The sequence below is a fragment of the Salvelinus alpinus genome, chromosome 2 (genome assembly GCF_045679555.1).
Source record: "Salvelinus alpinus chromosome 2, SLU_Salpinus.1, whole genome shotgun sequence".
Classification (NCBI taxonomy): domain Eukaryota; kingdom Metazoa; phylum Chordata; class Actinopteri; order Salmoniformes; family Salmonidae; genus Salvelinus; species Salvelinus alpinus.
The window spans coordinates 89,701,449-89,727,246 of record NC_092087.1 but is presented as its reverse complement, the minus strand read 5'-3'; the positions used below and the strand labels follow the sequence as shown (position 1 = coordinate 89,727,246).

General features: G+C 44.4%; 1 protein-coding gene and 2 long non-coding RNA genes across 4 annotated transcripts; 2 read left to right on the top strand and 1 right to left on the bottom strand.

The window, feature by feature from the left end:
• Positions 1-968: 968 nt before the first annotated feature.
• Positions 969-7,071, bottom strand: LOC139568132 (uncharacterized). Of its 2 annotated transcripts, XR_011673527.1 has the most exons (3): positions 6,944-7,071; positions 1,640-1,774; positions 969-1,465 (listed from the first exon to the last, which is right to left on the bottom strand). It is a non-coding gene; the product is annotated as an uncharacterized lncRNA (long non-coding RNA). The 2 variants fall into 2 exon arrangements; XR_011673526.1 differs by lacking the exon at positions 6,944-7,071 and having other exon boundaries at positions 1,640-2,717.
• Positions 6,970-7,968, top strand: LOC139568133 (uncharacterized). The gene is made up of 2 exons (XR_011673528.1): positions 6,970-7,099; positions 7,476-7,968. It is a non-coding gene; the product is annotated as an uncharacterized lncRNA (long non-coding RNA).
• Positions 7,969-9,601: 1,633 nt separating this feature from the next.
• On the top strand, positions 9,602-25,759 carry LOC139568140 (lipopolysaccharide-induced tumor necrosis factor-alpha factor homolog). Its single transcript, XM_071389876.1, has 5 exons — positions 9,602-10,060; positions 20,064-20,192; positions 21,106-21,180; positions 22,021-22,171; positions 22,521-25,759. The coding sequence occupies exons 2-5, from the start codon at positions 20,069-20,071 to the stop codon at positions 22,624-22,626; spliced, it is 456 nt and encodes a 151-aa protein (XP_071245977.1). The 5' UTR covers positions 9,602-10,060; positions 20,064-20,068; the 3' UTR covers positions 22,627-25,759.
• Positions 25,760-25,798: the final 39 nt, after the last annotated feature.

The following is a 25,798-nucleotide window of genomic DNA, read 5'->3' as shown; positions in this document are numbered from 1 at the left end:
ATATACACTGCCTTCAGGAAGTATTCACACCCCTTGACTTTTTCCACATTTTGTTGTGTTACAAAGTGGGATTAAAATGGATTTAATTATCATTATTGATACACACAGGAAACTATTGAGTGTGAAAAATCCAGCAGTTCTTGGCACACTCAAACCGGTGCGCCTGGCACCTACTACCATACCTACTACCATACCCTGTTCAAAGGCACTTAGGACTTTTGTCACGCCCATCCACCCTCTGAATGACACACATACACAATCCATGTCTAATCTTTTTTTACCCTGTCTCCTCCCTTTCATCTACACTGCTTAAATTGGTTTCAACAGGTGACATCAATATGGGATCATAGCTTTCACCTGGATTCACCTGGTCAGTCTGTCATGGAAAGAGCAGGTGTTCTTAATGTTTTGTACACTCAGTATGGGTCAAACAGTATGTAAACATGTAAAAGTGTCCAGTGTTCAATGAGTTTATGTACACAGGGCAGCAGTCTCTAAGGTTCAGGGCAGGGCAGGTAACTGGGCGCAGTGGTGACTGTTTAACAGTCTGATGGCCTTGAGATAGATGTTTATAAAGTCTCTCAGTCCCAGCTTCGATGCACCTGTACCGTCTCCGTCTTCTAGATGGTAGCGGGGTGTACAGGCCGTGGCTCGTTTGGAGCAACTTAGAAATTTGACTTTTGGAGAAACGTAGACAAACGTCAGAAGCGGAAGTCAAATTGGTAAAACTGTGAGATCTTGTTGAGATCAAAGCTGAATGTCTGCAAGATTACATCATGTCAGCATTCTACATAACACAACCCAACATAATAGCCGAGTATAAAGTTGCTGTAAGACAAAACAGACCACCTCATTTCCTAGGAGATTTTCGGATGATATTGCTTGCAGTCTCTCATGCAGCCAGAACTCATTACCTTATCTACCTGACACCTCCCTAACAGCTTAGCCCGCCCCCTCTATAAATTCAATTTCAATTCAAGGGGCTTTATTGGCATGGGAAACACATGTTAACATTGCAAAGCAAGTGAAGTAGATAATAAACAAAAGTGAAGTAAACAATAAAAATGAAGGGTATATATTACACTCCAAAACAATAAAGACATTTCAAATGTCATATGTGCAAATAGTGAAAGTCTGTGTCTCTTCCTCTCTCGATCACACTCTCTCTCTTCCTCTCTCTATCACACTCGCTCTCTTCCTCTCTCTATCACACTCGCTCTCTTCCTCTGTGCTTAAGTTTCTCTCTCTCTCTCTTCTTGCTTCAGTGGTCTCTCTCCTCTGGCACATGGTGGAGAGCTGCAGGTCCCCTCCTGTTCATCATCATGAAGTTATGCAGGACACAGGTAGCCTTCACAGATGCCTGAAATCCCCCACGAGACCAGGTGGCCCTGGTCACCCAACTGTGCAGTGCCCTACACAGTGACTGTAGGCAATCGTTTTGAAGAAATCTCAAGTTGCAAGGCATCTGTAGGAATATGGAAGATAATGTCATTAGACTTTTACGTCACCAGGTTATTGTGGATTACTAAAGTATAATATATCTTATAACAAACATGATAGCATTGGATAGATGCATGTGTAGCATGTGACAACAGCAGCATCATATCAAGGATAGCGTCACAAATGAATACATAAATACCACTTGAAGCTTGATGATGACTTGATCATTTGAATCAGCTGGGTAGCACTAAGGCAAAAATAAAAATGTGCACCCCAGGAACAGGACTGGGAACCATTGCTCTTCATCTGCAGACAGGGTTTCACAGCTCTGTATCTGAGGACAGAAAACAGACTTCATTATACTAAAATTAGACCGCACTGAATATTATGTTACTATTATCTCCGTCCTCACTTCTTACTATGGAGTGGAACTACACAACAGTACCTGCCCAACCAGAATAGCCTACTCTACCTTCTTTGACAGTTGGAGCAGCTATCCTTTCACTCTCTTCCATGGCTGTTAGCTAGCTACCTACAAATGCATTTGGAGTTTGTTTTACAATTACATCCAGATAGCCATTATGAAGTTAGGTAACTGGTGATATTTAATTCCGTTAGTCGTTGAGCGTTCTTAATGGACATTGTTAATGAAGTTGTAAGAGGTCTTATTTGTTTTACTAACAAGCTAGCAATAAGTTGCATAGTAACAGCATCAACTAACGAATTGGAAGGATACCGTTCGTTTAGTTTCCTAAAATAAACTAAAAGTATATACACTCATTAAGTATGTAGTGTACAGTGTGTTATGGGTATTCGAACACAGGTATAGTCTTTTCCCCAAAGTTTATTTATTTACTTGAATAGGTTCATACAGCATCAATGTGGACGATTGGAAACAGGGCAGCAACGTTCGTCACCAGAGCGGTTTAAAGCACACTACTATTTAACTGTCTTTAAACTATTTACCCATTTAATAACCAGATCGTCATACAAACTTACTATGTTCAATTATTGTTATAATATAAATGACGACGCGACACACAGCTTTTGTTTCTTATATCCCATATGTAGTGTTTTAGCTCTTATTATTTATATAATAAGAAAGACTCTTAAGAAATTGACAATTGACAATAAGAAATTGACAATAAGAAATTGACAATTTCAAATTCACACAGCTTTTGTTTCTTATATCCCATATGTAGTGTCTTAGCTCTTATTACTTATTTATATAATAAGAAAGACTCTGAATACAAGAAATTGACAATTTCAAATTCCAACATGACCTTCTTGTAGTTGCTGCAAAACCTGATGTTGGCATTTCTGGGGTATCATGACTCTCATTCCCCACATCAAACATCCTTGGTACGTTGTAATTACGTTTCTCCGCTGGAAATACAGAGTCAGCTCCTCTCTGCCTGTAGCTGGCCGTCCTGACATGGTGTAGGTGAACACTTTTGACAAGGTCACATCTTTCCTTGTCCCCTGTTTGATAACTGTGCTTGTGACCGGTAGTGCCTCGAGCTGAGCGGTATGGAAAATGTCCACTGCATCCACACTCCTTTGTCTTTCTCTTGTACACGGCAGTCTGGATAATCCATCTGCATTTGTGTGGAGGGACGACGGCTTCAACTCAATGTCATTCATATAACTGGGAGGAACAAGGTGTATCGCTGTAACCTGGCTGCTGTCATTCATATGACTGGGAGGAACAAGGCGTATCGTTGTAACCTGGCTGCTGTCATTCATATGACTGGGAGGAACAAGGTGTATCGCTGTAACCTGGCTGCTGTCATTCATATGACTGGGAGGAACAAGGTGTATCGCTGTAACCTGGCTGCTGTCATTCATATGACTGGGAGGAACAAGGTGTATCGCTGTAACCTGGCTGCTGTCATTCATATGACTGGGAGGAACAAGGTGTATCGCTGTAACCTGGCTGCTGTCATTCATATGACTGGGAGGAACAAGGTGTATCACTGTAACCTGGCTGCTGGCATTCATATGACTGGGAGGAACAAGGCGTATCGCTGTAACCTGGCTGCTGTCATTCATATGACTGGGAGGAACAAGGCGTATCGCTGTAACCTGGCTGCTGTCATTCATATGACTGGGAGGAACAAGGCGTATCGTTGTAACCTGGCTGCTGTCATTCATATGACTGGGAGGAACAAGGCGTATTGTTGTAACCTGGCTGCTGTCCTTCATATGACTGGGAGGAACAAGGCGTATCGCTGTAACCTGGCTGCTGGCATTCATATGACTGGGAGGAACAAGGCGTATCGTTGTAACCTGGCTGCTGTCATTCATATGACTGGGAGGAACAAGGCGTATCGTTGTAACCTGGCTGCTGTCATTCATATGACTGGGAGGAACAAGGCGTATCGCTGTAACCTGGCTGCTGGCATTCATATGACTGGGAGGAACAAGGCGTATCGTTGTAACCTGGCTGCTGTCATTCATATGACTGGGAGGAACAAGGCGTATCGCTGTAACCTGGCTGCTGTCATTCATATGACTGGGAGGAACAAGGTGTATCGCTGTAACCTGGCTGCTGGCATTCATATGACTGGGAGGAACAAGGCGTATCGTTGTAACCTGGCTGCTGTCATTCATATGACTGGGAGGAACAAGGCGTATCGTTGTAACCTGGCTGCTGTCATTCATATGACTGGGAGGAACAAGGCGTATCGTTGTAACCTGGCTGCTGGCATTCATATGACTGGGAGGAACAAGGTGTATCGCTGTAACCTGGCTGCTGGCATTCATATGACTGGGAGGAACAAGGCGTATCGCTGTAACCTGGCTGCTGTCATTCATATGACTGGGAGGAACAAGGCGTATCGTTGTAACCTGGCTGCTGGCATTCATATGACTGGGAGGAACAAGGCGTATCGCTGTAACCTGGCTGCTGGCATTCATATGACTGGGAGGAACAAGGTGTATCGCTGTAACCTGGCTGCTGGCATTCATATGACTGGGAGGAACAAGGTGTATCGCTGTAACCTGGCTGCTGTCATTCATATGACTGGGAGGAACAAGGTGTATCGCTGTAACCTGGCTGCTGGCATTGCCGGAATGCCTTTCTTTGGACTGACAATGGAAAGCAACGGCTGGTGATCCGTAACCAGTGAGAACCGCTTGCCATATAGGTATGCGTGGAGTTTCTTGACGCCCCACACTAGCGCCAGTGCTTCTTTGTCGATTTGTGAGTAGTTTCTCTGCATCATTCAACGTTCGTGACGCAAATGCAACTGGCCTCTCTGACCCATCTTTCAGTGTGTGTGAAAGGACGGCCCCGCAGCCATAAGGGGACGCATCACAAGCCAACTTCACTGGCAGTTCAGGGTCGTAATGCATCAGGACCTGTTCAGATGTGATGAGCCGTTTTGCCTCAAGAAATGCAGTTCCACACTGTTCTGTCCACCGCCATGTCCTATTCTTTTCCAGGAGCTGATTTAGAGGCTGGAGTACTGCTGAAAGGTTTGGGAGGAATCTTCTGTAGTAATTGATCAGTCCCGCAAAAGATCTCACTTCTGTGATATTCTGTGGTCGTGGTGCCTGTACCACTGCCTCGATTTTGTCCTGTGTTTTGTGCAATCCATTGCGGTCGATTTCATGTCCACAGAAGACAATCTTGTCTTTGAAGAACTCACACTTCTGTAAGTTTGCCTGTAGACACCATACTCTTTCAGTCTTTTCAGGACCTCTTCCAGGTTAGCCAGGTGCTCTTTGTCGGTGCATCCTGTTATGATCATGTCATCCAGGATACACTGGGTTCCTGGGATTCCTTGCAAAATCTGGTCAATAGCTCGTTGCCAAATGGCTGGGGCCGATGCAATGCCAAAAACCAGGCGGTTATACCTGTATAGACCTTTGTGTGTGCTTATTGTCAGGTACTGTTTGGAGCTCTCTTCAACCGGTAGCTACAGGTAAGCCTGTTTCAGATCGATTTTACTGAAGTGTTTCCCACCAGCTAGTGCAGCAAAGATATCATCCAGACGTGGCAGGGGGTATTGGTCCACATGCAACCTTGAAGTCCCCACACATTCTAACAGACCCGTCTTTCTTCACAACAGGATCTATGGGTGTGGCCCATTCGCTTCTGTCCACTTTCGTCAGGATCCCTGTATCCTGCAAGCGATCAATTTCCGCTTCCCCCTTTGGTCTCAGGGAGTATGGAACAGATCTGGCTTTGCAGAATTTTGGGGTTGCGTCATCTCTCAGTACAAGTTTAGCTGTGAAGCCTTTTACTGTTCCCATCTGATCACTGTGTTGTATTTCTTCCGCAAGTGTTCCAGTGTTTGGTCGGTGCCTTTCTCTTTGGACTGGAACGTGTGGAGCATTTTCAAGTCACACCAGTTCAGCTTTATTTTTGAAAGCCATTCCCTGCCAAATAATGGTGGGCCAGTTCCAGGCACCACATACAGCTGTAACTGCTGTGTTTGCCCCCCATACCGCACTCTGACCTGCAACGCCCCCATTGGGCTCAATCGCTCTCCTGAGTAGGTCTTCAGCAACACATTTGTGTTCTTCAGCATGATAGCCTTGAAGTGCTCATTGTAGACAGTAGTGGAAATTATAGACACTGCCGATCCTGTGTCCAGCTCCATTTTGAGGGGTTTGCCTTCGATATCTGGTGTCACCCATATTATGCTACTGCTGGGAGAAGTCACTGTGTTTAACTCCATTGTACCAATTCAACGTTCATCTGAATCACTGCCACTGTTCTCTGCTAGTGCATTCACAGACCCTTTCATTTTCTCAGTTTTCCTGTTGTGACTGAATTTTGCTCTGCGTGCTCTTTGAATGTGCCCCCTTCTACTGCATTTGTGACAAATTTCGTCTTTGAAACGGCAGTCCTCTGCTCTGTGACCATCTCCGTCACACCTGTTGCATTTTTCGGCCACACGTGGGCGCTGTCGGCTGCGTGAAAACTTGTGCAGGGAAGTTTGTGATAGGTCAGTATCTCTTTTACTTTGCAACTCAAATGCATCTTTAGCGCGATTTCCATAGTCACAGCAATTTCAACAGCCTTTGCAAACGAGAGATCTGATTCTGTGAGGAAACGTTTTTACACGTTTTTGAATGTGTTCATGGTTCAGTCCACAAACAAATCTATCCCTTAATGTGTCATTTAGGTTCTCTCCAAACTGGCAATGTTCAGACAGTTTCTTCAACTCTGCTACAAATGTACTAACACCCTCCCCCTCATTCTGATCTCTCTTGTGGAAACGAAAACGTTCCGCGATGAGGAGTGGTTTAGGTGATTTTGCAATATCTCCACAATCTCTGTGAATGTTTTATTTGAGGGCTTCAGAGGGGCAGTCAGATCTCTTAGCAAACTGTACGTTTTTGGACCAATTAAACTCAACAACGCTGGTTCTCTCTTGTTATCAGCAATGTCGTTTGCAATGAAGTACTGTTCCAGTCGTTCAATGTAAGTTGCCCAGTTTTCTTGCGTGTCATCAAACATCTATTTTCCGATGCTAGCCATTCTCTTTACCTCCGGCTCCACGGGTCTCTGATCTGCCGCCTCGTTCTCCCCTCGTCGTCACTGCTTGCTAGCTGTTGTGCTACAGGGTCAACATCTTCCTCTTACAGGGTCAACATCTTCCTCTCTTCCTACGAGCTCCATCTGCATTCGTGATGCACACTGCAGGTAATCATCCTCGTCGCCATTGTAGTGTCTTAGCTCTTATTACTTATTTATATAATAAAAAAGACTCTGAATAAAAGAAATTGAACTGGAGCTTCACATTTACTAAAACGAGTTAGTACCAGAATAACATTGAACAACACTGCGCATGACCAAGGGTGCTCCATTCTTAAAGGGGACATCAGTAATCAACAGAACATAAACACCATACGTAACTGTATTGCAGAAATACAGTTTGACATTTGCTATCATTGTTTTCTATGTTGCGTGAACGCTTCATAGTTTACGTGGTAACAGTCATTGTTATAATTGAACCATTATCATTCTCAAGTAAATAGTCACGGTTCAAAGTAATGTCTTGTTTATGTCTATTCCTCAGCAGTGATGGATGCCGCGGTGTTCTGATAAAGGAGGTCCGACCTGAATCCCAGGGTTAAAATACGGTTCCGGAAGGGCGTTGGGAAATCCCCACCCTCTGTTCACCTCAGTGGAACTCTTTTTCCCTTTGACGAGTTTAAAATATCGAAGTACAGTTATACATTGATATTGTGTACTGTTATTGTTAAAATAATGCTTGTATATAACGTTATCATTATTGTAGAAATGTAAAACTTGATGGTTAGCATACTTCCTTGGAGCTGGCCACTCCCCTTATAGTCTCCGTGGAACGTCCCATCAGTGAGTTGATTTTTGGTTTATGTACGTTCTGTTCCTGCACGTTATAGCTTAGTTATTTTTTACGTTAATACTTTATAGGACAGTCCGTTTTTCAAGTAATTTAGCCCTTGGTATATTTTAAAGCACTTTGGTTTATTTCCTTGTCATAATTTGTATCATCCAAGTTTTGATAAATAAAAACCCTTATTGTTTAATTGTGACACTCACTTGATTTGATTGACAGCCTGACTCAGCGTTCTCTTCAACAGAGCCTGGATGCTCCTGATCAGCTCAACTTCCTGTGGCCCACAAACACAACCATCACGTTATTTTCAGATTGGTTTCTAGTGAAATAACGTCTAGGCAACATTTAGTAATGATACAAGTATTTAGGTGAACTAGAGCAAAGACGAATCAATATTTTTTTTGTCATCAGCAGCTCCTCCTCTACGCGGTCGCTGTTACCGACCGACAGGTTAGGTTATCCGTGGCGATGGCGAACGGGGTCTCGGTGGCGTCCAGCACCTTCAACAGCCTTCTCTTCTGCCCCAGGAGGAGGTCTGTCTCGGCCACCAGCTGTTTCATGTGCCGCTGCAGCTCAGACTTCCAGAAGTGGATATTCTGCAGTCTCTCGCCCAGGTGCCGCGTCCCCTCAGCTTGGGTGTGCAGAGTCCCGGACTCGGTCTCCGTATCCAGTGTTTTGGACTCATGGTGAATCCTCTGCGTTATTTCAGTCTGTAACCACCTGGTGAAGGGTAGAGAAAGGCTTGAAGTGTCATTCCTCCGGGATGCCATTCCTCTGAACGGTACCCCGCGGTAGCCAAGCCGGAGGAGGGATACAAGTGTATGTGGGCGGGAGGCCACTCTAAAAATGTGCAATGCCACAGATGTCTCAAGTTTTGAGGGAGCATGCAATTGGCACGCTGACTGCAGGAATGTTCACCAGAGCTGTTGCCAGATAATTTAATGTTAATTTCTCTACCATAAGCCACCTCCAACGTTGTTTTAGAGAATATGGCAGAATGTTGAATAACCACGCCAGTCCAGGACCTCCACATCCGGGTTCTTCACCTGCGGGATCGTCTGAGACCAGCCACCCAGACAGCTGATGAAACTGAAGACTATTTCTGTCTGTAATAAAGCCCTTTTGTGGGGAAACAAATCAGTCTGATTGGTTGGGCCTGGCTCCCAAGTGGGTGGGCCTATGCTCTTTCAGGACCACCTATGGCTGCGCCCCTGGCCAGTCATATGAAATCCATAGATTAGAGCCTAATACATTTATTTCAATTGACTGATTTACTGTAACTCAGTAAAACTGTTGAAATTGTTACATGTTACATTTATATTTTTGTTCAGTATACATTCTCAGGTAACAACAAATGGTGGATGGATAAGCACACACACTTTTCTAAAATGTATTCACCTGAAAAAAGGCCTGTGTTAGGTGTTCTAATGACCTTTTTTCCAAACACCAATGTACCAATGTTAGTAAAGAAATGACTGTCTGGTCTGCATTATGTTCTAATAGTCTAACTGAAGATGAGTCATGGTGATAATAGGCTGCTCATGCATGGTTAATACTCTCTGCTGGCTACTAGGTTTTCTGTCTTCTCACTAACAAACGTATTTTCCAACCACAACGTTGTTTATCGAGAACTATAAACACATTCATTCACCACAGCCACAATTTCCCCTCAAAACACAAACACACACACACACACACACACACACACACACACACACACACACACACACACACACACACACACACACACACACACACACACACACACACACACACACACACACACACACACACTAACACTAACACAGCATATTCCCACCTCTTCACTTTAAAACCCTTTAGTAAGTCAGAGGTCTCTGGTCTATTGATGGGAATCAGTGTCTTCAGGCCTGCGTCCCAAATGACACCATGTTCCCTAGATACAGGAGTGCACTTAATTTGACCAGGGCTCATTGTCATTTGGGAAACACCCCTGGTGTGAGTGGAATTGACTGTTTCCTGTTATACTGGGATTCGTCGTCACACAGTGATGATGCAATTACACTGGAACTAGTGATTGACCAACAGGTTTAGTTATTTTCCATCAGGCTTGTGTTCACTATTCAGCCACTTCAGATAACGTTGTTACCTCATCTGCCTCACACCTTCCCCACTCCTCCCCTCTGTGTGTGCTCTCGTTCTCGCTCTCTTTCCTACCTGGTTCACTTTCTCACGGTCTCGAGGGAGTAGCAGCTCTGATCTTTAGCTCCACAGTACCTCGTCTCCTCCAGGACTCCAAAAAGGTAAGGGGCTGTCTCTCTGCTCGAGGCTGGGAAAGGGTGCTCTGAGTTGAGGGGTTTCAGAGTGCTTCTTTGCAGAATATAATAAAATATGAAAGAGTTGTGTGTAGGACTAGGAATATCTGTGTTTGTTTTGTGTGTGTTGCTACGTGAGAAGGAAAAGACTTGTTAGAAGAGGGGTGTTTTTTAAATCGGTTTAGAGAAAACAGCACCAGTCACCCTACCTTCTTCTAACTCTGTCTTGGTGCCTAATGTTAGATGTGTACACACAGACAGCGCTGTTAGATGTGTACACACAGACAGCTCTGTTAGATGTGTACACACAGACAACGCTGTTAGATGTGTACACACAGACAGCGCTGTTAGATGTGTACACACAGACAGCGCTGTTAGATGTGTACACACAGACAGAGCTGTTAGATAGGTACACACAGACAGAGCTGTTGGATGTGTACACACAGACAGCGCTGTTAGATGTGTACACACAGACAGCTCTGTTAGATGTGTACACACAGACAACGCTGTTAGATGTGTACACACAGACAGCGCTGTTAGATGTGTACACACAGACAGAGCTGTTAGATAGGTACACACAGACAGAGCTGTTGGATGTGTACACACAGACAGCGCTGTTAGATGTGTACACACAGACAGCTCTGTTAGATGTGTACACACAGACAATGCTGTTAGATGTGTACACACAGACAGCGCTGTTAGATGTGTACACACAGACAGCGCTGTTAGATGTGTACACACAGACAGAGCTGTTAGATAGGTACACACAGACAGAGCTGTTGGATGTGTACACACAGACAGCGCTGTTAGATCTAACAGCGCTGTCTGTGTGTACACATCTAACAGCGCTGTCTGTGTGTACACATCTAACAGCGCTGTCTGTGTGTACACATCTAACAGCGCTGTCTGTGTGTACACATCTAACAGCTCTGTCTGTGTGTACACACAGACAGCGCTGTTAGATGTGTACACACAGACAGAGCTGTTAGATAGGTACACACAGACAGAGCTGTTGGATGTGTACACACAGACAGCGCTGTTAGATGTGTACACACAGACAGAGCTGTTAGATGTGTACACACAGACAGCGCTGTTAGATGTGTACACACAGACAGCGCTGTTAGATGTGTACACACAGACAGCGCTGTTAGATGTGTACACACAGACAGCGCTGTTAGATGTGTACACACAGACAGCTCTGTTAGATGTGTACACACAGACAGCGCTGTTAGATGTGTACACACAGACAGCGCTGTTAGATGTGTACACACAGACAGCTCTGTTAGATGTGTACACACAGACAGCGCTGTTAGATGTGTACACACAGACAGCGCTGTTAGATGTGTACACACAGACAAGGGCAAACTGTACTTCACACATCAGTGAATTTGATAGCTAACCAAACCACAATACCATTTATGGGGAAATGTCCAGCTGTTCTGTGGGATGTTGGATTAAGGAAATGAAAATAAAGCCTTGCGTAAATGATTAACTGACTAGGATGTGTGAGTTTGGGTTTCTGCCCATTGTAAATGGTATAGTAAAGGTCAGGGTTAGGGTCAATTCGAATTGAAGTCAGTTCAGGAAGTAATCTGAAAAAATCTATATTCAATGACTTCTCAATAAATGGAAGAGAAGTTATTTATTTTAAAAGAAGTTAAATGTTTTACATTTAAAAATAAAATCACTTCCTGAATTGTGTGTCTTTAATTCTAATTAACCCTGGTAAATATTGACAACCAGATTATAATATCCTCTGGGAAATGGCTAGAAGTGATGGTGAACTGGTGTGTGTGTTATGTGTTTAGTAGATATGGTGAATTGGCGTGTGTGAAAAACAGCAGGTCCAATTGCATAATTCTCTGCATTGTTGGAAAGGGCCTATAAGTGAGCATTTCACTGTTCTTTATGAAGCATGTGACAAATACAATTTGATTTGATTTCCATAATGAACTTTCCCAACTTCACAGTACAGCCCCCCAACTCTCTCTCTCTCTCTCTGTCTCTGTCTCTCTCTCTGTCTCTCTCCCTCTCTCTCTCACTCTCTCCCTCTCTCTCTCTCTCTCTCTCTCACTCTCTCCCTCTCTCTCTCTCTCTCTCTCCCTCTCTCTCTCCCTCTCTCCCTCTCTCTCTCTCCCTCTCTCCCTCTCTCTCTCTCTCTCTCTCTCTCCCACAAATACGGTTTGACACGCATTAACACAAGTACACACAGACTTCTTTTGCATAATTTTATCTTGCCAATCACATTAGCAAGAAACACCTCATCTAAGAATTTAAACTTCCCTTGATGGCCCACCCAACTTTAACTGTCTTGATCAGTCTCTCTCTTTACTCTCTCTCACACACACCATACAGCGAGCGGGCAGTCTGTATCAGGCTCCATTGTGTAGTGTGCTTGGCAGCTGATTGTTGTTCTGTTTGGCATCCCTAATGGCCCCATGTTACCTTTTGTAGTGGACTACTGTTGACCAGGGCCCATAGGGTGGGATACTACTGTTGACCAGGGCCCATAGGGTAGAGTACTACTGTTGACCAGGGCCCATAGGGTAGAATACTACTGTTGACCAGGGCCCATAGGGTAGAATACTACTGTTGACCAGGGCCCATATGGTAGAATACTACTGTTGACCAGGGCCCATAGGGTAGTGTACTACTGTTGACCAGGGCCCATAGGGTAGAGTACTACTGTTGACCAGTAGAGAAGGTGGGGGCAGAGACATGTGTTTTCTAAATGTGAAAACAGCACCAGTCACCCTACCTTCTTCTAACTCTGTCTTGGTGCATAATGTTTGACAGCGCTGTTAGATGTGTACACACAGACAGAGTGGAAAACTGTACTTCACACATCAGTGAATTTGATAGCTAACCAAACCATGATAGGGTAGAATACCCAGGGTCCATTATGTGGACATGTCCAGCTGTTCTGTGAAATGTTGGATTAAGGAAATGAAAATGAATCCTTGTGTAAATGTTTAACTGACTCGGGTGTGTGAGTTATGGTTCCTGCCCATGGTAAATGGGTATAGTAAAGGTCAGGTTTGGGGTCAATTCGAATTGAGGTCAGTCAGTTCAGGAAGTAATCTGAAATAATCTATATTCAATGACTTCTCAATAAATGGAAGAGAAGCTACTTATTTAAAAAGTTGTAACATTTTGTATTTCAAATTCAAAAGACTTCCTGAAATGGGTGTTTTTAATTCTATTTAACCCACTGTTGACCAGGGCCCATAGGGTAGTGTACTACTGTTGACCAGGGCCCATGGGGTAGTGTACTACTGTTGACCAGGGCCCATAGGGTAGTGTACTACTGTTGACCAGGGCCCATGGGGTAGTGTACTACTGTTGACCAGGGCCCATAGGGTAGTGTACTACTGTTGACCAGGGCCCATAGGACTCCGGTTATTAAAAGTAGTGAACGACAGTATATAGGGAATAGGCTGTTCCCTCTAATGTTTTCATCACTGAGCAAATTTCAGGTCTGCTGAGCGTAAACTTCAACATTCTGGTGCACGTTTACTGTGAGCACTGAGGCTGTACCCACTTTAAGTTAGTTTTAATCAGGGGCGCAACTTTACTGGGGACATGTCCCCCCACATTTTGAAATTCCATGTTGTCCCCCCAGTTTTATCATTGGAATGTGATACAAAACGAGGCACCGGTGTGCTTTAGGACCATGCGGACTCCTCCGAGCAGTCAGGTAGGTTGTTTGGAGTGTTAATCCGAGTGGATAAAAATAATACAATTATGTCCCCCCACTTCTAAAACCAAAGTTGCGCCACTGGTTTTAACAGTGATCAAGTAGACTACTATTTGGTCATAATGTAGACCTACCAGTTTGGTCTACCATCAAAAACAATGGAGAAAATGCATCCCATAACATTTTAACATGGAAATACCTGTTCTATCATTCAGCCTACAGTAGCAGCCAATGTGTGGTGTTCAATGTAGGCGTACATTCTATGAGACTTGTGATAAAAATCATTCAGGGCTTAACATGAACCTGTTTATCCACTTGTCCTTCAGACAAGGAGGTGACTGAACATGTTGTTGAGTCGTTTGATGCAAGAAACCATTTTATTCCCATACCATTATTATAGAAAATCTGACAAATACAACAAAATACAACACTGCCCCTTTAACACAAAAAAGCTCTTTAACTGACTCCCTTTTCAAAGATGTCTAGAAATGCACACGTGTTGTGTCTTGTAGGAAGCAACCACTCCCCCATTGCTGACTCAAACGTATCTATAACTGGGCTAATAACTCACTAACTAGCAGAGGATATGATCTCAAAACAGCTCATCTACTCACGACCGCAGATTCTGTAAAGAAAGTCACGTTCAACGTGAATGGCACATATATGGCAGTGGTTTATTTGCATATAGGCCTACTGCAGCTCTGATTGGTTATGGCGCACCGGCCTGTTTAGATCAGAGTATGTGCATGTCAACGCAATAGAATCCCACTCTGATGTGTTCTGTCTACAACAAAGTCTCTTGATTCGTTGGTTTTGTTTCGGTATGTTGCATTGTGTTGATAAAACGTTTACTGGAGAGAGAAGATCAAGTAGAGACATATGACGAGGTGGATAATTATATAATAAAGGCGTTTATTCAGATGCAAAGATATCTTAGTAAATCGTGCAGCACGGCTCCTTCTGTCTGACTCGTATGGAATCGTCGGAAGAGAGCGCTAAACATATTGTACAGCTTATATATGCATTGAATGAAGTAGGTTGATCTGGTGGTCTGGCCTTCTGGTTGGTCGATCTGGGTCGTGGGTATTCCTGCTCGGACCTGGTGTCGACGTTCCATTGGTTCTTAACATAGTTCTTTGTCTTGAGTTCCAACTTCGAATATAGTGTGTATGTGGTTGTTTTAGCAGGGGCCTTTTCATGGGGGATGGGAGTTGTGTGTGTCTGTGGTTGGTGTCTAATGAGACCAGCATGTGTCCAAGGAAAAGAGGGGGTGTGTGCATTTTGTATAAAAGATAGCTTATGTTGAGAAGTTGTTATTACAAGTTTCCCGTATCTATTATAATTTCTTACAATTGAAAGTAGCTAATATTGCGTTGATTCGATCCCAATTCCCACAGTAGAGGGAAACGTTGATAGTGTTAACTAACGGGGAAAACTAGAAAGTTGAGGGAGGTTCAATCTCGTGCTTCTCTGCGCGGGCTGATTTTTCTCCTGCGCAGCAGCAGCTCCCAGCAACACACACACACACTAAACAACTCTACCTCACTTCCTCATGATCCCGTGGAACAAAGTCCAACAGATAAGCCTCCGTTACAGCTTCCTAACAACACCATCGTCAACTACATGATGCTCTATAACTGCTTTTGACCAGGACCCATAGGGAATAGTGTACTACCTTTGACCAGGACCCATAGGGAATAGTGTACTACTGTTGACCAGGACCCAGGGGGAATAGTGTACTACCTTTGACCAGGACCCATAGGGAATAGGGTGTCATTTGGGATGAACTCATACAGACTATTCGGAAAGTATTCAGAACCCTTGACTTTTTCCACATTTTGTTACGTTACAGCCCTATTCTTAAATTGATTAAATCGTTTTTCCCCTCATCAATCTGCACATAATACCCCATAATGACAAAGAACATATCACATTTACATAAGTATTCAGACCCTTTACTCAGTACTTTGTTGAAGCACCTTTGGCAGCGATTACAGCCTAGAGTCTTCTTGGGTATGACGCTACAAGTTTAGCACACCTGTATTCCTCTCATTCCTCTCTGCAGATCCTCTAAAGCTCTGTCAGGTTGGATGGGGAGTGTCGCTGCACAGCTATTTTCAGGTCTCACCAAAGATGTTCGATTGGGTTCGAGTCTGGGCCACTCAAGGACATTCAGAGACTTGTCCCGAAGCCGCTCCTGCGTTGTCTTGGCTGTGTGCTTAGGATCGTTGTCCTGTTGGAATGTGAACCTTCACCCCAGTCTGAGTTCCTGAGCCCTCTGGATCAGGTTTTCATCAAGGATCTCTCTGTACTTGGCTCCATTAATCTTTGCCTCGCAGTCCCTGCCGCTGAAAACCGTTGGGATGGTGCTAGGTTTCCTCCAGACGTGACGCTTGGCATTCAGGCCAAAGAGTACAATCTTGGTTTCATCAGACCAGAGAATCTTGTTTCTGATGGTCTGAGTCCTTTAGGTGCCTTTTAGTAAACTCCAAGCGGGCTGTCATGTGCCTTTTACTGAGTGCTTCCATCTGGCCACTCTACCATAAAGGCCTGATTGGTGGAGTGCTGCAGAGATGGTTGTCCTTCTAGAAGGTTCTCCCATCTCCACAGAGGAACTCTAGAGCTCTGTCAGAGTGACCATCGGGTTCTTCTTCACCTCCCTGACCAAGGCCCTTCTCCCCCGATTGCTCAGTTTGGCCGGGTGGCCAGTTCTAGGTAGAGTCTTGATGGTTCCAATCTTCTTCTATTTAAGAATGATGGAGGCCACTGTGTTCTTGGTGACCTTCAATGCTGCAGACATTTTTTGGTACCCTTCCCCAGATCTGTGCATCGACACAATCCTGTCTCAGAGCTCTACGGACAATTCCTTCGACCTCATGGCTTGGTTTTTGCTGTGACATGCACTGTCAACTGTGGAACCTTATTTAGACAGGTGTGTGCCTTTCCAAATCATGTCCAATCAATTGAATTAACCACAGGTGGACTCCGATCAAGTTGTAGAAACATTTCAAGGATGACCAATGGAAACAGGATGCACCTGAGCTCAATTTAGAGTAAATTTCATAGCAAAGGGTCTGAATACTTATGTAAATAAGGTATTTCTGTTTTTTTGAAAATTGCAAACATTTTTAAGAACCTGTTTTTGCTTTGTCATTATGGGGTATTGTGATGTCATTATGTTGTATTGTGTGTAGATTTTGGAGGATTTTAAAAAATGTAATCCATTTTAAAATAAGGCTGTAACTTAAATAAATGTGGAAAAAGTCAAGGGGTCTGAATACTTTCTGAATGCACTGTATGTATAGCGCAGTAGTATAATCTATGCATTTCCTTATAATAGTTTGTTTTTAACAACTGACCTGGTTACTGTAAGTAAAGGTTATTGATGAGCCTGAGGTTAGAATGAATCAGGAGGTTAGAATTTTTTGTTTATTTATTGAACCTAAATTGAACCAGGAAGTCCCATTGGGATCAGAAGACCTGTTTCCTAATGGAGACCAGATCAATTATGTTTAGATTATGTGATGTATTATAGCTGATTCCAGATGACATACTGCACTGTGTATTATAGCTGATTCCAGATGACATACTGCACTGTGTATTACAGCTGATTCCACATGACATACTGCACTGTGTATTATAGCTGATTCCAGATGACATACTGCACTGTGTATTATAGCTGATTCCAGATGACATACTGCACTGTGTATTACAGCTGATTCCAGATGACATACTGCACTGTGTATTATAGCTGATTCCAGATGACATACTGCACTGTGTATTATAGCTGATTCCAGATGACATACTGCACTGTGTATTACAGCTGATTCCAGATGACATACTGCACTGTGTATTATAGCTGATTACAGATGACATACTGCACTGTGTATTATAGCTGATTCCAGATGACATACTGCACTGTGTATTATAGCTGATTCCACATGACATACTGCACTGTGTATTATAGCTGATTCCAGATGACATACTGTACTGTGTATTACAGCTGATTCTACATGACATACTGCACTGTGTATTATAGCTGATTCCAGATAACATACTGTACTGTGTATTATAGCTGATTACAGATGACATACTGCACTGTGTATTATAGCTGATTCCACATGACATACTGCACTGTGTATTACAGCTGATTCCAGATTACATACTGCACTGTGTAATACAGCTGATTCCACATGACATATTGCACTGTGTATTACAGCTGATTCCAGATGACATACTGCACTGTGTATTACAGCTGATTCCAGATGACATACTGTACTGTGTATTACAGCTGATTCCAGATGACATACTGCACTGTGTATTATAGCTGATTCCAGATGACATACTGTACTGTGTATTATAGCTGATTCCAGATGACATACTGCACTGTGTATTATAGCTGATTCCAGATGACATACTGTACTGTGTATTACAGCTGATTCCAGATGACATACTGCACTGTGTATTATAGCTGATTCCAGATGACATACTGCACTGTGTATTATAGCTGATTCCAGATGACATACTGTACTGTGTATTACAGCTGATTCCAGATGACATACTGCACTGTGTATTATAGCTGATTCCAGATGACATACTGCACTGTGTATTATAGCTGATTCCACATGACATACTGTACTGTGTTTGCCTATGACTAACTACAGTGTCTAAAAACTATCTGAGGGGTCCATAATATGGCTTGGAACCTTTTACTGCAGTGAGTGATTTTTGGTAGTCTTTAACAAATCTACTTTGAAACCAAAGTATACACCTCACACACATGGTTATGGGCTTAAAAAAAGAAGACACCTGTACCATGTCAGGTATAGAGTTGAAATGTATTCAGTTTTGAGTTCGCATCCCAATATTACACTTTATATACATCACAGAAGACTGAAATATAACAAAACAGTTTGACATAAAAACACTGGATTTTCGTCATGAATAACATTCCACCCATGAGGTCACAGAGGGCGCTTCTGGACATTGACTGCAGGAAAGGACCATGAGGTCACAGAGGGCGCTTCTGGACATTGACTGCAGGAAAGGGCCATGAGGTCACAGAGGGCACTTCTGGACATTGACTGCAGGAAAGGGCCATGAGGTCACAGAGGGCACTTCTGGACATTGACTGCAGGAAAGGGCCATGAGGTCACAGAGGGCGCTTCTGGACATTGACTGCAGGAAAGGGCCATGAGGTCACAGAGGGCGCTTCTGGACATTGACTGCAGGAAAGGGCCATGAGGTCACAGAGGGCGCTTCTGGACATTGACTGCAGGAAAGGGCCATGAGGTCACAGAGGGCGCTTCTGGACATTGACTGCAGGAAAGGGCCATGAGGTCACAGAGGGCACTTCTGGACATTGACTGCAGGAAAGGGCCATGAGGTCACAGAGGGCGCTTCTGGACATTGACTGCAGGAAAGGGCCATGAGGTCACAGAGGGCGCTTCTGGACATTGACTGCAGGAAAGGGCCATGAGGTCACAGAGGGCACTTCTGGACATTGACTGCAGGAAAGGGCCATGAGGTCACAGAGGGCACTTCTGGACATTGACTGCAGGAAAGGGCCCTGAGGTGACAGAGGGCGCTTCTGGACATTGACTGCAGGAAAGGGCCATGAGGTCACAGAGGGCACTTCTGGACATTGACTGCAGGAAAGGGCTGCCTCTGTATTTTGTATTGTCAATTGATGTGTCATTGAAGATTGACACTTAAACGTTTTCTAACTGACTCTAACTGTTGATCATTCACCAGTAACATAGACCAGGGTTAGGGTTATTCTGATAGATTTAGTGGGTGTGTGGCATTCATTAGTGGTGGTGTTGTTATAGGCTTGTACTACTCAGAGTCGACAGGCCAAGTCTTTGTCCAATGAAATGTCACCAAACCTGCCCGGTTGAATACAGGGGTGTGTATCATTGTTATAAGCAACAGCTTGAACAAGAAGAGAGAGAGTGTGTGTGTGTGTGTGTGTGTGTGTGTGTGTGTGTGTGTGTGTGTGTGTGTGTGTGTGTGTGTGTGTGTGTGTGTGTGTGTGTGTGTGTGTGTGTGTGTGTGTGTGTGTGTGTGTGTGTGTGTGTGTGTGTGTGCGTGCGTGCGTGCGTGCGTGCGTGCGTGCGTGCGTGCGTGCGTGTGTGTGTGTGAAAGAAGACAGGTGAGAGAGATAGGGGGGAGAGAAGGTGGGGGCAGAGACATGTGTTTTCTCAATGTGATATTTTCATAAGGTGCTCACTGTCTTCCACTCTCTCTCTCTCTCTCTCTCTCTCTCTCTCTCTCTCTCTCTCTCAACCCCAGACAGTATGGAGAAGAGCCAGTATGGACCCCCGCAGGACTTGTCTGCTCCCCCCTACCCCGGCCTCCCAGCGGGCTACCAGGGAAGTGGCGGGGGAACAGCCTACCCCACTCAGCCTGGCTTCCAAGGAGGTAAGAGATCAGATCTACACTGATACTCTTAGGGACAGTTTAAGCTTACACTCTTAGAAAATAAGGTGCTATCTAGAACCTTCCTGGAACCTGAAAGGGTTCTTCCTGGAACCGAAAAGGGTGCTCCTATGGGGACAGTTGATGTGTGTGTCACGATAACAATGATGTTCATGACATCTATGGCTAAGGGCTGGCCAACCACTCTGTATCCCTGGGTTTGTGGTCCCATAATGCTGGCCAACCACTCTGTATATCTGGGTTTATGGTCCCATAATGCTGGCCAACCACTCTGTATATCTGGGTTTGTGGTCCCATAACGCTGGCCAACCATTCTGTATCTCTGGGTTTGTGGTCCCATAATGCTGGCCAACCAATCTGTATCCCTGGGTTTGTGTTCCCATAATGCTGGCCAACCACTCTGTATCTCTGGGTTTGTGTTCCCATAATGCTGGCCAACCACTCTGTATATCTGGGTTTGTGGTCCCATAACGCTGGCCAACCATTCTGTATCTCTGGGTTTGTGGTCCCATAATGCTGGCCAACCACTCTGTGTCCCTGGGTTTGTGTTCCCATAACGCTGGCCAACCACTCTGTATATCTGGGTTTGTGGTCCCATAATGCTGGCCAACCATTCTGTATCTCTGGGTTTGTGGTTCCATAATATTGGCCAACCATTCTGTATCCCTGGGTTTGTGTTCCCATAATGCTGGCCAACCACTCTGTATCTCTGGGTTTGTGTTCCCATAACGCTGGCCAACCAGTCTGTATCTCTGGGTTTGTGTTCCCATAACGCTGGCCAACCACTCTGTATCCCTGGGTTTGTGTTCCCATAACGCTGGCCAACCACTCTGTATCCCTGGGTTTGCGGTAAATGACAGTGTATTGATGTATTTATTTATCCCTTGTTTATCAGGTCCCCAACCCGGCATGTACCCACCACCTCCCCAATACGACATGGGCATGGCACAACCTACAAACGCCCCCAGCGGTGAGTCACACACACACACTGAAAAAAACTCCAAACTGTCTGACCAAAACTACCTAAATCGGTTCCTTTTTTTATTATTCACAGTACCCCGTGAAAAACGAGAACCAAGTAGTACACACACAAGGTATTGGCTGGACGTCCTGGCTTTAGCAACACCCAGCCTTAGCAACCCCTCGAATCCTCTACCTCTGTAGGGGTTTGAAATATAGAACTAACAACAAGCGACACAATTTTTTGGGGGCCTAAGTTGTTCTATCCAGTTCTATCCAATTCTATGAAGTTATATCCAGTTTTATCCGGTTCTATCTGGTTCTAACCAGTATTCTCTTCCTTCTGCAGTAACCCAGGTGGTGGTTCTATCCAGTTCTATCTGGTTCTATCCAGTTCTGACCAGTATTTCCCTCTCCCTACAGTAACCTGGGTGGTGGTGATTCTTTCTAGTCCTGTCCAGTTCTATCCAATTCTATGAAGTTATATCCAGTTCTATCTGGTTTTAACCAGTATTCTCTTCCTTCTGCAGTAACCCAGGTGGTGGTTCTGTCCTGTTCTATCTGGTTTTAACCAGTATTCTCTTCCTTCTGCAGTAACCCAGGTGGTGGTTCTGTCCTGTTCTATCTGGTTCTAACCAGTATTCTCTTCCTTCTGCAGTAACCCAGGTGGTGGTTCTGTCCTGTTCTATCTGGTTCTAACCAGTATTCTCTTCCTTCTGCAGTAACCCAGGTGGTGGTTCTGTCCTGTTCTATCTGGTTCTAACCAGTATTCTCCTCCCTCTGCAGTAACCCGGGTGGTGGTTCTGTCCAGTTCTATCTGGTTCTAACCAGTATTCTCCTCCCTCTGCAGTAACCCAGGTGGTGGTGATGCAGCAGCTGCTGCCTAGAGACGTACCCGGCCAGATGACGTGTCCCCACTGTCAGGTCCAGGTTCTGACAGAGACCACACACACCACTGGACTGCTCACCTGGGTCATCTGTGGAGCCCTCGGCTTCTTCATGTAAGTTGTACACACACACACACACACACACACACACACACACACACACACACACACATACCATATGCAGACATGTGGCACACATTCTTTTTTTCTCTCTCTCTAAACACACATACACTGTACAGATGGATACACACACTGAATCCCTTCTCTCTCTGTCTCTCTGTCTCTCTGTCTCTCTGTCTCTCTCTCTCTCTCTCTGTCTCTCTGTCTCTCTGTCTCTCTGTCTCTCTCGGTTTCTCTGTCTCTCTGTCTCTCTGTCTCTCTGTCTCTCTGTCTCTCTGTCTCTCTGTTTCTCTGTCTCTCTGTCTCTCTGTCTCTCTGTCTCTCTGTCTCTGTCCTTCTCTAGGTGCTGGCCATGCTGTTTGATTCCTTTCTGTGTTGACTCCTGTAAGGACGTAGAACACCGCTGCCCCAACTGCAAGAGAGTGATCCACATCCACAAACACATGTGAACAGACCAAGATGAGACACCTGCCACAAAGTGATCCACAATCACAACTAGCCCCGGCCCACAGATACTGCTGCCACAAAGTGATCCATACCTTTATGAATCCATTCCAATACACCATTAGTCTACACCTCCACACCACTAGTCTACACTACACCACTAGTCTACACTACACCACTAGTCTACACTACACCACTAGTCTACACTACACCACTAGTCTACACCACTAGTCTACACTACACCACTAGTCTACACTACACCACTAGTCTACACTACACCACTAGTCTACACCACAAGTCTACACCACTAGTCTACACCACTACACTACACCATTAGTCTACACCACTACACTACACCAGTAGTCTACACTACACCACTAGTCTACACCACTAGTCTACACCACTAGTCTACACCACTAGTCTACACTACACCACTAGTCTACATCACAACTCTACACCACTACACAACTAGTCTACACCACTAGTCTACACCACTAGTCTACACCACTAGTCTACATTACACCACTAGTCTACATCACAACTCTACACCACTACACAACTAGTCTACACCACTAGTCTACACCACTAGTCTACACCACTAGTCTACACCACTAGTCTACACCACTAGTCTACACCACTAGTATACACTACACCACTAGTCTACACCACTAGACTACATTACCACACTAGTCTACATTACACCACTAGTCTACATCACAACTCTACACCACTAGTCTACACCACTAGTCTACACCATTAGTCTACACCACTACACTACACCAGTAGTCTACACTACACCACTAGTCTACACCACTAGTCTACACCACTAGTCTACACCACTACACTACACCAGTAGTCTACAACACTAGTCTACACCACTAGTCTACACCACTACACAACTAGTCTACACCACTAGTCTACACCACTAGTCTACACCACTAGTCTACACCTCTAGTCTACACCACTAGTATACACTACACCACTAGTCTACACCACTAGACTACATTACCACACTAGTCTACATTACACCACTAGTCTACATCACAACTCTACACCACTAGTCTAAACCACTAGTCTACACCACTAGTCTACACCACTAGTCTACACCATTAGTCTACACCACTACACTACACCAGTAGTCTACACTACACCACTAGTCTACACCACTAGTCTACACCACTAGTCTACACCACTACACTACACCAGTAGTCTACACCACTAGTCTACACCACTAGTCTACACCACTACACAACTAGTCTACACCACTAGTCTACACCACTACTCTACACCACTAGTCTACACCACTAGTCTACATCACAACTCTACACCACTACACAACTAGTCTACACCACTAGTCTACACCACTACACTACACCATTAGTCTACACCACTAGTCTACACCACTACACTACACCAGTAGTCTACACCACTAGTCTACACCACTAGTCTACACCACTACACTACACCACTAGTCTACACCACTAGTCTACACCACTAGTCTACATTACACCACTAGTCTACATCACAACTCTACACCACTACACAACTAGTCTACACCACTAGTCTACACTACACCACTAGTCTACACCACTAGACTACATTACACCACTAGTCTACATTACACCACTAGTCTACATCACAACTCTACACCACTAGTCTACACCACTAGTCTACACCACTAGTCTACACCACTAGTCTACACCACTAGTCTACACCATTAGTCTACACCACTACACTACACCAGTAGTCTACACTACACCACTACACTACACCAGTAGTCTACACCACTAGACTACACCACTAGTCTACACCACTAGTCTACACCACTACAGAACTAGTCTACACCACTAGTCTACACCACTAGTCTACACCACTAGTCTACACTACACCACTAGTCTACATCACAACTCTACACCACTACACAACTAGTCTACACCACTAGTCTACACCACTACACTACACCATTAGTCTACACCACTAGTCTACACCACTACACTACACCAGTAGTCTACACTACACCAGTAGTCTACACCACTAGTCTACACCACTAGTCTACACCACTACACTACACCACTAGTCGACACCACTAGTCTACACCACTAGTCTACACCACTAGTCTACACCACTACTCTACACCACTACACAACTAGTCTACACCACTAGTCTACACCACTAGTCTACACCACTAGTCTACACCACTAGTCTACACTACACCACTAGTCTACATCACAACTCTACACCACTACACCACTAGTCTACACTACACCACTACTCTACACCACTACACAACTAGTCTACACCACTAGTCTACACCTCTACACAACTAGTCTACACAACTAGTCTACACCACTAGTCTACACCACTAGTCTACACCACTACACTACACCAGTAGTCTACACTACACCACTAGTCTACACCACTAGTCTACACCACTAGTCTACACCACTACTCTACACCACTACACAACTAGTCTACACCACTAGTCTACACCACTACACCACTAGTCTACACCACTAGTCTACACTACACCACTAGTCTACATCACAACTCTACACCACTACACAACTAGTCTACACCACTAGTCTACACCTCTACACAACTAGTCTACACAACTAGTCTACACCACTAGTCTACACCACTAGTCTACACCACTAGTCTACACCACTACTCTACACCACTAGTCTACACCACTAGTAGGTCCAAGAACGCTTTTAGTACCTGAGTAATGGTGACTCTTATTTCCAACCATAACACACACACACACACACACTTGTGAAGCAACGTGCTCCTCATGAAAATATAAATATCTGTTGTGAGAAGTCACAGTGTAAAGACAATAGTCTGTCTGTGGCTGAGATGACGACTGGAAGATCAGCTTATACGTTATAGCTATAGCTTTATAGCGTTATAGCTTTATCCATGTTTTGAGGCTATACAGTGTTTGTTTACATTTACAAACAATGCAGCAAAACAAGCTTATATTTTGGGTTCTGATGGGGTACAACAGTTGAACTAAGCACAAAAGCAGTCATAAGTTATATTCTTCAAGAACCAAAAAAAGTATGTATTAACTGCGGATTGCCCCTTTAATTGATTAACAATAATTGTTCTAATAAAGTTAATAATTTTGACTTTTGAGACGATAGTGGCCCTTGTTTCCAGAAACACACACACACT